This window comes from Solea solea, chromosome 18 (assembly GCF_958295425.1).
Source record: "Solea solea chromosome 18, fSolSol10.1, whole genome shotgun sequence".
Classification (NCBI taxonomy): Eukaryota; Metazoa; Chordata; class Actinopteri; order Pleuronectiformes; family Soleidae; genus Solea; species Solea solea.
In genome coordinates, this window is record NC_081151.1 from 14105023 (window position 1) to 14120547 (window position 15525).

The 15525-nt window shown below is 39.2% G+C and overlaps 1 protein-coding gene across 1 annotated transcript; it reads left to right on the forward strand.

Moving 5' to 3' along the window:
• Positions 1-894: 894 nt before the first annotated feature.
• On the forward strand, positions 895-14035 carry LOC131444882 (cyclin-K-like). The gene is made up of 11 exons (XM_058615584.1): positions 895-933; positions 1657-1949; positions 3134-3215; positions 4797-4928; positions 5589-5694; positions 6046-6103; positions 9216-9385; positions 10760-10938; positions 11048-11078; positions 11210-11275; positions 12443-14035. Exons 1-11 carry the CDS (start codon positions 895-897, stop codon positions 12859-12861), a joined length of 1575 nt encoding a protein of 524 aa, XP_058471567.1. The 3' UTR covers positions 12862-14035.
• Positions 14036-15525: the final 1490 nt, after the last annotated feature.

The window sequence follows — 15525 nt, forward strand, 5'->3', positions numbered from 1 at the left end:
GCAAAGTTTTATTTCTCCTGTTTGTGCTCTTTGAAAAAAAGTGGCGCTGTGTCACTCACTCACGTACTGCACGAATGAACTGCATTCAATGAATGACGGATTTGGCAGGGAACTGGGCTCCTGGTGAACACATTTTTTCACTATATCCAGGATATACCCAGGGTGTACCAGTCATGGATGTTATAAGAAGTGGATAGAGCACTGCCCCCCCTCTGCTTTGAAGACAATTTTGTCATGGTGGCCACTCGTGGTACTGCAACAAAAAATACTCATGTGGCCCAAAAAGCAATTTTCCCATTGACCACAATAGTAAAAGAGACGCCTGTAAAACTGTTCACAGGACACATCGTTACGTGGACGTATTCGCGCAGGTCTCAGTGCATAACACGGTCACAGCTCCACAGTCCACACCGTCATGTCAGTATGAATCCACACAGTAGCTTGTTAATACATCGATAATAAGTTTGAAAATAAATCCTAATGAGCGACGAATAAATAACTAAAACTGCTTTGTTGTAATATTTTAAAAAATGTAAAAGAAAACCCATCATTGCCTTCATTTATTCACATTTCTCATAAAGTTTTCACATTGTAAGGTTCCCTAAAATACGTACGATGACGTTCCTGAGACGCCACATGACTGCTAGTGATGTGTTATTCGTGAACATTCGTTCAATATGAACTAATCTTTTATATGACTCGGGAGTAATGAGTCATCTCAGTGAGTGATCCGTTCATTTTCATGCAGTATATCTAGCTATATAGCTGCATAAGCTCAGTCAGCAGGACAGGAAACAGAAATAATTAGTTCACGACTCACTCAACTGTGCGTGCGTCCTCAGGTCCTTGTTCATTTGTCACGTGACAGCTACCTAGTCATGCTGTTAAACAACAATGGCAGGGAGGATACAGGACACAATTCACTTCATTGTGGTATGTATTTGCTTTCCTAGGATTCCATATGTGTTAAGTAAGTGTTTGAGAGCTGCGGTCCCACAAGAGGGCTACAGCGCCACCCGCTGTAAAAATTAATGAAATGAACAAAATGACTCAAAAAAAGATTTGTTCAATTTACTGTCCGAGAGTAAAAGATCCGAGTCAGTAAAAAGAGTCGAACTTCTCAACACTAATGGCCGCGCTTTGCTGTGCTCGTACACAGCTGTGACGTCACTCTGGGATATAAGATTTTTATGGGCTTTTTATGGCCTTTAGGAAGGTTTACAAATGTGAAACTCCATGAATTAAAAATATAGAATATCAAGATCTATACATGCCTATGTCCATGTCTCGAGGTGTCCTGTGAACAGTTTTATAGGCGTCTCTTTTACTATTGTGGTCAATGGGAAAATTGCTTTTTGGGCCGCATGAGTATTTTTTGTTGCAGTACCACAAGTGGCCACCATTACAAAATTGTCTTCAAGGCAGAGGGGGCGGTGCTCTATCCAGTTCTTATAATACATCCATGGTCCCTGTGTACGACGCTACGTCACTTCCGTCACCAAAGCCCTCCGAAAAATCCGTGATCCTCTACAGCCGTTATCTTTTAAGGTGGACTGAAGCACTCACCATAAGTCTCTGGTGAGAATCTCGATTTAGAAGCGGATACTGTTTACACACGAGTGTTGTTTCTTTTCTTCTTCTCGTGAGTCATGGTAGCATGTGAGTGGAGTAGCTATTAGCAGGTTCTCTAACACTGTGCTGGTCGGAGCAGCGGCAGAAGGAGCACAGCGGCAGTGTTCACCTCTTCTCCTTCCTCCTCCATCTCCAGCAGCAGCAGGAGCAGCGAGAGCAGTAGTCATCCTGGACCTTATCAGACCATGCTGGTACTGGGACAAGAAGGACTTGGCCCACACCCCCTCTCGGTCCGAGGGACTGGACCCCGGCACCGAGGCCCGGTACCGCAGAGAGGGGGCTCGTTTCATCTTTGATGTGGGCACACGGCTCGGGCTGTATCCTTCAGTTGCTTCATGTTAGCTGACAAACGTCATCCTCCTCCACTATAGTTCCGCAATGTCTTGGGCTGCAATTATTAATTGATTACTAAATTAGTCGACAGCTATTTTGTTCGGTATTTTTTTCATAATTCAAACAAGCGCACATACTTTTAAAAAGCTTATTTAATGTGAGCATTTTCTAGTTTCTTTGCTCCATGTAACAAAGAAATTAATCGGACTGAATAATTTTGATTAGTGGACAAAACTATCACTTTTAGATTATCCTTTTTAATATTTTTCTTGCATTTTATCGACAAATAACAGTTCTGGCGCTGCCAGAGGGAGCGGGAGTCACCAGGAGATCTGTGGTCAATACAGTATATGGATATTTATTTATCATGATATGAGACAAGATATGGTCGTAGACTTTGGAAAATCATATTATGATAGCTGTGATGACTTTTCCTGATTGATAATCATCATCATATTCGTTAAATTGAATACATTTGTTAAATACTCTCTTAACACTTTTAAGCCTAATTATTTGTGTTCTAGCCGAATTTGACCATATTTATAGGCAATTTCGTTTTTTCTAAAACACAAAAATCCTTGATTTAATGACAAAAAAAGCCAAATAAATATAGCAAATATTATCTTAAATGAAAGCTATTAACTTTATTTTATGAGATCAGATATTATTTAAAAGCCAAATCACCCAGCTTTAAGTTGAACATTGTCAAATCAAAATCCTGTGGCTTTTTTGCCTTTAGGCATGCACTGAGTGTGATGACATTGACTTGCTCCCTCCAAGTGTAGAGCTAAATTTCACGTACAAATTCACTGTGGTAACTTTGATATGATTCTGCTTCAATACTGAGTGTTGTCACAAATATGAGGCTTTCTGTGATATTGAGGGGGAGGTCTTATATTCATGGAATACACTTGCAATTATGAATGTAAACTCCGCTCACTCACATAATTTGTGCACGTCCATAGACAGACCTAGGCCCTTGGGTTTTAGTTATATTTTAAGACCCCCACAGTTTTACAATTTGACTACCTTCATAGGAGCCCAGCACCTTTTAATGGGAGCTCAGCTCCTATTGGCTCCCACGTAATTCGAACACAGAGGTAATTAGTTGTGTGTTGTGGTCTCCTTCCATCTACCTGCAGTCAGTCTTCTTAACCTCTGGTCCCAGACACTATGACACACTGGCCACAGGAATTGTTTATTTTCACCGCTTCTACATGTTTCACTCCTTCAAGCAGTTCCCCAGATATGTAAGTGTGAATGAATGTAAACTTTTTTTTTTTGCAGCTACTGGGAATTTGCAGTTGAAGCGTACATGGCAAACATGACGGGACATACAAAGCATAAAGTGATAGTTCAGGTTTTTAAAAGAAACAACAGAGAACCAACCTGAAACATGGAGGCTTGCTCTCACTGAAAACATGGTAGATTTTATTTACATTAGTAAGTGGTTTGTATTTAGTCCTGATGACCACTCAAAGCTGCTTTAAACTATATTTTTTGCCATTTACTCACACATTTATGTGCAGCACATTTTCTATCGCTCATCACTCATACCCATTCACATGCTGCCAGCACAACTGTCCGGAGCAATGTGGGTTTAAGTGTCTTGCCCAAGGACACGTGAAAGACAACTTGCTCTACCACTGATCTACCGTTGCCCCCCAAACAGACTTCTCTAATAATAAAATCTACGTTTGGTCTCCTCTAAACTGAAGTCCATGCTAGGTTGTAAACTGTTCACTGCCTGCACCAAAATCCTTAGACAAAATCAAAAGAGATTTTACATCACGGCTCACTTGAGTTGTGGATCCACTTCTGCCTCCATCAGTAAATTCAAATGTTATATTATAATGTTATATTTTGTGACTTCTGTGGTTAAAATGAGTCATTAGTGATGCAAACTTACCAACCGTGGCAGCAGTAGACCAGCAGATTCTGTCACTGCAAACTAAAAATGCAGATTTTCTCAATGGACTTTGGTGCAGGAGAGTTTCAAGTTTCCAGTCATAAAAAACGTATAAGAAATAAATAAGTAAACGTGTTAATATTATGTTTTGAGTGAGAGTGAGCCATCTTCTCTCAGGCTGGTTCTTGGTGCTATGTTTTCAGAACCAATTCCAAAAAGTTTAACTCTCCCTTTAAGAACCCATACTTCACAAACTTATGCTTTCTTAAAAAGTAACAGCACTTTCCATAATGTAAGCTTGTTATCAATAATTGGGCCCAGATACTTCATTTACTCCTCCATGTTTTTGTGGTCTTATGGTAGTATTCGCAAGTATATGAGACAATCTTTGAGCATCACCCCTGAAGGCATTACATATCTGCATTTAATGTGTACATAAAAACGTGTACATATCAGTTATTAGTCAGTGAGTCATGGTCATCCCAGGTAGACCCACAACCTCACATCTGACCACACTTACCTGTTTCATATCATTACATGTACAGTTGAAACCAGAAGTTTACATACACTATTTAAAAAGACACATATGCTTGTTTTCTCACTGTCTGACATGAAATCAGACAATCACTCTTCCTGTTTTAGGTCAGTTGGGATTACCAAAATTATTTCTATTTGATAATGCCAGAATAATGAGAGAAGGATTTTTTTAGACAATGTTTATTACTTTCTTCAAAGTCAGAACTTTACATACGCTAAGATTATTATGCCTTTAAACAATTTGAGAAAGCCCAAATGAAGATGTCATGTCTTTGGAAGCTTCTGATACACTTTGTATATAGTGTATGTAAACTTCTGGTTTCAACTGTATCTCAAGTTGCTCCTTTTATAATTATGATGTTTTCTGTGTTGTGTATAACTGCAGGTGACAGGAGGATGCTGTCTTTTCCTCGCAGGCAAAGTGGAAGAAACTCCAAAGAAATGCAAAGACATCATCAAAACGGCTCGCAACCTGCTCAACGATAGCCAGTTTGCACAGTTTGGAGATGACCCCAAGGTCTGTGTGAACAGGAATGCGTCATATAGCCCTATGAAATCTTTTTTCCTTAAATTCCATTTATTTTTTTCTGGTTTTCCTCTTTTATTTATTTATTTTAAATATTTTACCATACAAGTTATTAACGATATGTACAGTTAAGTGTACTTTCAAAAAATAAAAAGAATCATCATGCCTTCTTAAAGACATTTAAACAAAACAAACCAAAACATAGGCTAATACCTTGAATTTTCAGGTCATTTTAAGTGCATAACAGAAAGTGAAGAACTCTATCACCCGGCTCTAGTCTGGGCTACGTCCACACCCAGAAGTGTGCTTCACCCAACTTTCAAGTAAATTAGAGAGATTACATTGTGCACACAAGTGCACAGAGATAACTGCTGGAAAAGAGAAAAGTTTTCTGACATTGCCTGATTTCTGTGCTCTCTACTGCGATCAACTGCATTGTTTCCTGCCAGGGGGCTTGTCAGAGGCGTTACCTTGGTTGTGTGACGCTAACGTCTTCGTTTTCTGCATTGTGGAAATCTTAGTCAGAATTGCTCTGCCTCATTTATAAAGCCAACTTTTTGGGTTATTTTTAAACGGGATGTTTTCAGTACTTCATTCAACCACACTTCGAAAACCTGAGATATCCCTTTTAAAGAGTACCATCTCTTACAGGAGGAGGTCATGGTGTTGGAGCGCATCCTGTTGCAGACCATCAAGTTTGACCTGCAGGTGGAACATCCCTACCAATTCCTTCTGCGCTATGCAAAGCAGCTCAAAGGTGCATCTTACTAGTTTTTGGTTAATTCTGTACACATTCTGTTTGGGGAGTTTTCTGTCGTCAAGGTTTTTGAGATCTGTGAAGAAGTCTTTTCAATCAGTAATGAGTTAAGTTTGAAGAATGAAGAAGACAGCTCAGTACTGAAGAGTACAGAGGCAACATCAGACATGAGCACAGCTGGACACTACCTCACATTCTCCCTCAAACATTTAATATTGATAAAAAAAGTAAAGAAATAAATGCTCATGAGAGCCTCATGATAGGGTTGGTGTCAGAAATGTATAGAAGTAACATAGTAAGCTTTCCAAACCTATTTAGATTAATCATTGTGTAACATCTGATTTTTTTAAGGTGATAAGAACAAGGTGCAGAGGCTGGTTCAGATGGCCTGGACCTTTGTGAATGACAGGTGAGCTGAGTTATTGATAATGATGATTTAAATAATGATTTATGAGATAATTTTAAAGTAAACCACTGTTAGAGTTGGACTTTAATTCAAGAACAATAATTATGGATGCACAATATTGGAATTTGCCGATATATTGGGAGTACTTGAGCTGATAACTGATAGTAAATTATATATACGGTTAGGTACGTATATTTTTGGACAAAGACATACATTTTGTTCGCCTCTGTTTGCCAGAAGTTTCTTAGATATTCCTTCCTGTTCTTGAGTGTTATCAGTGGTTTGCACCACTTAAACCCTCTGTATTTACATTGATGAAGGTATGAATTCCTTTTTTTTAAATTAAAAAAATATTGCTCTTTATTTCTAGCTTTGTCAATACAGCATGAAACATAGAAACACGGATGCATAACAATACGTACATTCCTGACAAAAATAGTTCTTGTTCTTTTTTTTTTTTGTTTACAGAACTTACTCTCCACACAAAAGCAGAGGATTGAATTTGTTATGTTTTATAGGAGTAAGTTGAAGCCTGTGTACAACCATAAACTGCAACTCATCATCTGAAATAGCCTCTACAAAAGTATATTTTATACTTTATTAATTTTGAAGAGGTTTACTCTCCCCAAAGGAGACATGGAAGAGCCGTCCAGTGGGCTAAGTCATCTTTAATCCTGCAAATTAGTGGCAGGAAGTTGGCTTTGTACAGGCCAGAGAGGGAGGGAGTAATATGTATACTCAATCCTGAGCAATTTGAAGTCAATTTTGAAGTCCTTTATTTGTCCCGCAGTGGGGAAATTTACATTGTTACAGCAGCAAGACAGTAAAGATAAAGCTAATAAATAACAAACATGCATTACCAAAAAAGAAAATTAGAATATAAAAAGATATTAACACTTAAACTTAAACTTATAAAAATAGAATGTAGAATGTAGAATGTACATTATAGACAGTTAGCAGAATATACACAGTATGGACTTGATATTTACAGCATAAATAAGTATATTGCACTTATGTACAGTATATACACAGTATTGCACGTAGAAGGAAGGAATGAGGAGCCTGGTTATGTGTGCTCTACTGAGAGCAGTGTTTGTACAGTCTAACAGCTGCAGGAAGGAACGACCTGCGATAACACTCCTTCAGACATTTAGGATGTTTCAGTCTGTTACTGAAGGAGCTGCCCAGTGCTGTGATTGTGTCCTGCAGGGGGTGGGAGAGATTGTCCATCAGAGATGATAGCTTGGTAGCCATTCTCCTCTCTCCCACCACCTCCACTGGGTCAGGGGGACATCCAAGGACAGAGCTGGCTTTTTTGTCCAGCCTCTTCTTGTCCGCAGCTTTGATACTACTGCCCCAGCAGACCACTCCATAAAGCTGAGTCATAGAAGGTCTTAAGGAGTTCAGTGTTGTCAACCATAATCCCAATCAGCAGATACAATAAATCTGGCCGAAACCCCCGATATTATGTCAAGACTCAATTCCTTCTTTTTAAGAATGTACCAAGTTGTTGAGTTGGCCACTGCTAATGTTTTTGCTATCTCTCTGATAGGTTTATATAGCCTTCTTCACTTGCATTGACAACTCTTTGGACCTCATATTGAACATTTCAGTGAAAGCCACCAAATGCAAATTCAACACTTGTAATCATCCTTTATCTGCTTGGTCTGACCCTGAATAGTGAGGTAACAGGACATACCTGGCCATGAAACTGCTTATTAGTCAATTGTACAATTATTTCTGAGCCCCTGGTCTACACTTTAATCACATCTTGATTGTTTCATTTCGGATTGATTGTGGTGGGGTATCTTTGGGGTGTCTTTGTCCAAATATGTATGTTCTTTACTCTACGTGTCTCCCTGTACTGCAGAGATCATTTTGTGTCTTCTGCAGTGAAATTAACATATTTTAATACTCATGTTGCAGTAACCTTGCATATACTGCACATTCTCTTGAAAAACACAAACATTTAAAGAATAATAGCTGTAGTGGGCACCAGCATAGAAGTCAAGGCAGTAGCAGCTTATTCAACCTACTGGTTTAGTTATATCGAGGGATAATAATATTGTGCATCTGCAACAGTAATTATTGCCACAAAACTTTCATAACAAAAGTTCATCGTTATATTACAGATTATATATAATTACATCTTTAGATATTGTGAAAACACACAATGTTATTTAGATAAATTTAAAATCTCCTCTGAAACATTATTTGGTTTCTTCAACTTGCATTTTGCGTAATGATATATAAGTACTTGATGTTTATTTATTAATTAGTAATTAGTCAGTATTAATTCATTATTGATAGTGACAAAGTGCAAAATGTTATTACAAATTGTAGATTGTAGTTTAGGGCAGGTTGTTCTCAATTCCCTTGTAAGTCGCTTTGGATAAAAGCGTCTGCTAAATGACATGTAATGTAATGTACTGTATTTTTTATAGTCAAAACAAGCTCTCTGAAGTTTTCAATTTCTTAAAATTTAATATAATCTGGTAACATCATTAAAATCCATTCATCTTGTTTTATGAACAAAACAGCATTTCAAAGTTTGGGAAACCAATCAACATTCTATAGGCTAAAAGATTAGTCAATGAATCGAGAAAATAGTTGACAGATTAATTGATCATAAAAAGTAATTGTTACCTGTAGTCTGAGTATATGCTATTGATCAGCACCATCCTCACATCAGCAGAAACTAAATATGATATTAATAGTTATGTTATCATTCATTTATTATCACATTAGAGTAAGCCCTTTATGTTAGATTGGGGTAGATTTACTTGTATGGGGCCCATCATGTGCAGTAGCCCAGAATGGACAAATCATACATTTTAGGCTATGATTTTATGCTACGTGAAGGCCACTATATTCACTCTCTATTTTGGATCATTTGAATTGTAATCATCAGAATTGTATTCTTGTCAAATAATAGAAGTTAGAATTTACATTGATGGTAAATATAAAAAATATGATTAGCCTTACATGTTATAAGGCATCAGGTCTATGTCTCCTAGTAACATTGCTAGAATATTCCATATGCCAGACAAACTTAAAAAAAACTTTAAAAAAGTAATAATGACAACTAAAATAATATTGTTGTGTTTGTACCAAGCCTTTGCACCATGGTGGCGCTGCAGTGGGAGCCACAGATCATAGCAGTGGCTGTCATGTATCTGGCTGGACGTCTCTGTAAGTTTGACATCCAGGAGTGGACATCCAAACAGTCTTCCCGGCGCTGGTGGGAGCAGTTTGTCCATGATGTACCCATGGAGGTGCTGGAGGGTAAGATGCACTGTATTTTATTAATGTGTGCAGTGTTTCTCACAGAATTGCTTTCTTATCTGTTAGGGCTGCACAGTATATTGTTTAAGAATCAGCACTGCAATGTACACATAGGGCTGGTAGATATGGGAAAAATACAATATACTTTTTTGTATAATTCAATATTGATATTTATCACAATATAAATCAAATCAATATTTCTATAAGGCTGGGAGATATGGCTTTTAAATAATATCAGGATATTTTGAGACTGAATATTATATCCCGATGTATGACATAAATCAGGATATAAAGCTGCGTACAGGTTGTTATTCTGAGCTCATAGTCACAATATAGATTCATCTAAAGATTAATTTTATAATCAATTAATCTGTTGGTCCATACAATGTTGATCAGTGTTTTCAGAACCTTGAAGAACAACACTTTTAAGCATTTCTTTGTTTTAAGGAGCAAAGAAACCAGGTCTCCCCTATCCCCCATTTTTCCTCTCACGCCAATCAGTCGAGGCAGATGGCTTTTGAGTCTGGTTCGGTCAGAGATTTCTTCCTGTCTAAAGGAAGGTTTTCACTCCACTGATGCCTAGTGCTTGCTCATTGTGTGAATTGTTGGGTTTGTCTTCTCTCTGTAACATTTTAAAGGTTTGTGCCTTGCAGCATGTGTCAGATGCCTGGCTAAATTCTGTGTGTGTTCACAAGTTCAGGACAGATGAAAGATTAAGGTTTTGTCTTTGTAACATGAGTTTATTGCTGACTGACAAAAAGCCTGAAAATGAACACATTTAAAAATGAAAAATAATAAATATAAAGGTTGTTTTCCCGAAACACTGTGTCCATTGATATAATCTGTAAGCAACAATTAATGACTTAAACAATTAAAATCTAATTTTAAAAGTATATTGACGAACTATCATTATCAGCAAAATCCCCCAAATATTGAGATATTAGTTTTTGCCCATATCGCCAACCCCTAACATCACTGATGTTAGTGTGACACAATAATAAAACTGTATTTAGTATAAACTAATGCTGTCCCCTTTAAGTTAAAAAAAAGAAAGATGATTTTACTCATTTTTATACAGATGATACTTCTCTTCACTCCATTCCAGACCAGACAATTCCTGGATAATTGTTCATCTCACAATATAAATTGTATATATGTAGCAGAAAGACTTAATATATCAATGTCACTTATTTCCAATATCATTCAGCCCTTCTATGAAAGCTTCATGTTCATGTTGAAACTGTGTCAGCCACCACAGTCTGTCATTTATAGGAAACCAGTATGTGTAGTATATAATATTTTGTAGTGTTTCTACCTTTTCACCTGTTCCCATTGCTACTCCCCCTTTCTCCCCTGCTCTCCTCCATCTTGAAGACATCTGCCACCAGATCCTGGACTTGTATTCTCAGGCTAAGCAGCAGATACCTGGAGATGGAGGGATGGGGGCGACAGTGGAAAACCCCTTGCCACCAACCATCCTGACCCCCTCAGCACCAGTGATGGCCAAGAAACCCTCTCCTCAGACCAGCCCTGGACTGCCCAAAGTAGCTCAGGTACTTCAATTTAGGGTTTTTAAATCTCTGCTAATGTCAGTGTGTGTTATGTATACGCTTGTATCTACTGTATGTCTTGAACTGAGGATTTTATGACTTTTTTTTTAAGCTGTCATCTAAAGAAGACAACAAGGCCACAAGTAAGAACCAATCCTTTTCAGCTATGAGACACCAAACACACCAGTTTGAGCTCACTAAGTCAAATACCATATTACTACTACTACTACTACTATATATAGTTTGTCTTTATAAATGTATTTCTATTTTCCAGAGCTCCCGAGTCTAGAGCCTCCGCCACCTCCTCCTCCGCCTCCTCCACCAGTGTCCATAACAGCCGGTCTGTGTCCTTTGTGTTATTTAAACACTGTCAGCCGTTCTCCATCATCAACTTTGTTTACTTGGATACAAATAATCTTAATGATTGGTGAGCTGGATTGGTATAGAAGTGCTTTATGTAAATACACAAAGCTGAATACTGGTCTGATAAGGCCCGTTCCTAAAGAAATTTCATTCGGATAGAGAGGGGTTGTTTAAGCTAATCGTCATTCCGATGAGGGGCCATCCAGCAGGGCAGTGGCTACCACTGACAGCAAGACAATTCATCCACCCATTATCTACTGCTTTATCTTCCTCCGGAGGGTCGGGGGGGGGGAGGGGGGGGGGGGGGGGGGGGGGGGGGGGGCGATGGACAGTTCGCCAGTCCATCGCAGGGCCACACATGGAGACAAAAAACCATTCACTCTTACATTCACACCTATGACCAATTTACCTAATCCCCATATAAGACCCCCACACACACGTGGAGAACATGCAAACTCCATGCAGAAAGGCCATTGTTCCAACCGGGGCTCAAACCAGGTCTTCTTGCTGCAAAGGTAAGAGTGCTAACCACTGGGGCCCCAGCGAGACAATCACCAGTTTAAATCCCAGTTCAAACAAGGCCCTTTCTCTCCTTGCATGGCTATTCCGGCTTCTTCTCACAGTCCAAAATTGGTGATTAGACTAACTGGACACTCTAAATTGACTGGAGAACCGTGAATGTGGGAGTGAGTGGTTGTTCTTCTCTTTGTATTGGCCCTTTGATGGACTGGTGACCTGTCCAGGGTGTTCCCCGTCATTCAGGGCTATGTCAACTCTGATAGGCTCCGGCTCCCCCCCCGCAACCCTCATGTGGAGAATAAAGCGGTAGAGAATGAGGGAGTGAGTCATTTTGATCAGTGTTCATGATCAGTTCCGATCATCTTGACGTGTCATCTTTTCCATATGTTTTCATTCACGACAAAGAAAAAGATTTACATTTCATTTGGTTTCCATGTGGAAAGGACCCAGGCTCTTAAGAGCATGTTGCTGAAAAGCACGATCTGTCACATGGTGTGCAAAAGTCCCCTAAGGCCACATCCACAAGGAAACTGAGCGAAACGTAAACAATCTTTTTCATTTATATTGTATTAGGAAATGTGTCCCACAGATCGTAAACCGTCCTTTTCCTCCTCCTATCCCTCAGCTCCAGAACTCCCCTCTCAACCAGCCCTCCCACCCTTACCCCACTGCCCACCTCCACCACCTCCTCCACCCATGGAACAACCCAGCTCCAGCTCCCTAGTCTCCAGCGACGGCTACCAGAAATTGCAGGCCATGACGATACCGGAGGCAGCTTCCTGTTACACCACTGTGCCCCAGGCCTGTGCCCCACCACTTGGCTACCACCACTATCCCCTGGGCAACACGTCCTACCACACTCCCCCAATCCCTGCCTACAGCTACCTGCTTGGACCTCCACCTCCCTCAGTCATGGGGATGCCACCTACTTTGAGTAATGGCTACCCAGTGCCATCCACCATAGGACAAAATCAGTTACCTCCTCCACTGCCGCCTGGAATGCCCCCTATCAGTGGGCTGAATCTGGGTACGTGGATGAGATAGGTTTTAAAAGTGCACTGACTGATAAGAAGTCACCACAGTGAGCACATTAAACATTGCTTTTACTTTTTATGGTATGAGAAATCACTACTTCAGAATCTCTTCTTTACATGATAAGAAAAAAGAAGGTTGATGCTCGTAATCTGGGAGTTTCTGATCCCCCTCTGGAGACTCATGTTGGTGTGAGCTGAACTAGCAGTGTTATAGTTGTGGGATAGTTGTTCAAGTACTGACATACTGTCATCACTAACTGCTGTGTGAACTCCTTAGTAACTCAAGTCAAAAACCAGCCTGACACACTGAGGCTTGCTTTCACTGAAAAAAAATCTGCCAGCGGAAACACAAGGAAAAACACATTTTAGCCAGTTAACAAAACACTCGCTGTTAAGTGTATTTTTGGCTCATTATCTTGCCTTTTAAAAAGCCTTTTTCCAGCTGAAAACTGAAGTCTATAACTGTCTCTCACCCAAGTCCAAAAATTAAATTGGCACTTTTAGTTCACAGGCACACGGGAGCTGCTGGTCTATTGCTGCCACATTTGGTAACTTTGTGTTAATTAGGTAAATCTGACTGAAAGATTTTCAGCACCAAAACGTTTACTGATGTAGGCAGCAGTGGATCAATAACCCCTGTGTGCCGTGATATAAAAGCCCTGATTTTCTCTATAGACTTCTGTATGGAAGAGTCGGTAAAATAAGTTGTCTAGCAGCAAGTAGTGTCAAACATATTGTTTGATATCATAGACTCAAGCAGGTGTAGATTTTATTAGCTCTTTGTTAGTTGGCTAAAATCTATGCAGAATATGTCAGTATAACGAACAAACACACTTAAGAATCCTTGAATGATCAACACCACCACAGACTATATGAAACAAATGTCTCAGCACATATAGACTCATGTTCATAGCATTTTAAAGAAAGGCAGTTCTTATCCATTGTACAGTGTTTAAGGTTTTTTTTGTTCTGCTTTTTTATGTCGAAACCTCTACAGTTCCAGTTGTTGCAGTTAAAAATGTTCCTTTCTCATTTTTATTGATTAAATTTTTAAGAACTGGCTGGTGCCAATCAAATGTTGTATGAAAACATTTAATGTTGTGAATACCACACTGTTTTAAACATTGTTTCGGATGTAAAGGTTTTTTTTTAAGTGAGAACATAATAAACCACTGAGAATATGAGTGTGTTGGTAGTATTCAATGGGTATGTATATAGAATTGTTTGGGAACAGTACCCCAGATCAAGCGAGTACCATATAAAGATGTGCTTTAGTATTAGTTATTGACTATTAAAGATTAATAAGCAATCTATCAATGTTTATTTATATAGCACTTTACAATATCTGCAAGGTACTCGAAGTGCTTCATATAAAAATAAAATAGAAAAAAGCACTCTATAAGTTAGCAGGTGTAAAATACACAATAAAACAGTAAGAAAAAACAATAAAATAAGAATCAATAGAAGTAGGAAATGTACACAAACAGAAAGTGTCAACGTTCTACTGAATTTTAAAAGAAATTCAAAATATGTACCTAAAAAAACAAAAAAAATCCCCATCCCATCCCTATAGTGGTATAGTCCACTCTCAGACACTTTCTCCGCTAGCCCATGGATGCTCGCCCCACTCGCCTCAAAGGCTAGAGAAAGTGACCGACAGTGGAGTGTATATTTAGTTTCACCAAAAAGATTTAGATTTAACATTTAGATTTAGATTAAGAATTTAGATTTTACATTTAGATTTAACATTTAGGTGTAACATTTAATATTTAGATCTATTTAAATCTATCTATTTAAACTATTTAATAACAAATTTTGTTGTAAATGTGCTAAAAAGTGACTTTCAAAAATTCCCACCACTTTTTCAAACTTTGTGTGAAGCTAAATGTGACAAAATGTTGCAGTTATTTTCAGCATGAGCCGCTTTCCAAACGACCCAGGGTGCTCAAGGCCTGTGCCCCCCAGCTATGTGGAGTACTTCCACCATGACCTGAGCACAGACTCCATCTGACAGAGTCACTGAACTGAAATACAGCGGCAGTGTTTGTGATGTTGCTCGCGATCATCAGTGCTGCTGACGCTAAAGACACCAGACTCCTCTGTTAAATATTGAGATTTTAGACATTTCCCTGGTAGTTGTTGGAGATTAACCCACGTTTTTAAGATTGATCTACAGTTCGGCATTGTTTGGCTTGATTCTTGTGTCGGATGTCTCTTTCTGGGGTGACACTCTGACCAATCAGTGGACGGTCTGATGATGTCACGCATAGAGCAGGTACTAAAAAAAGTACCAGGTACTATGCAAGTGGAAACACAATTTAACCGTTCCGTGCCGTGCCAAGGTGAGGCAAAGCGAGGCGAGCCGGTGGAAACAGGCCCTTAGACAAGTGTTAATGAGATTAACAAGATGTGAGCCAATAACCTTAAAGACCTCCTTCAGGATTCTGGCAGGGAGAGTGTCCAAAGGGCAGTTGGACAGTTTCATGTGCTCTCCAACTCAGATGACACTGCAGATTCTCGCGAGCAGTGTGCCAGGTCTGATACATATACTGATACTGATGTAGTTAGTAAGCCTTGCGATATGTGGACCCGGTCCAGATGCCTGATGCCTTGGTATCTAGGGAGGGAACCTTGAAAGCTGCTAGTTTGTGTCTTATCATAAGTTCTCACATAT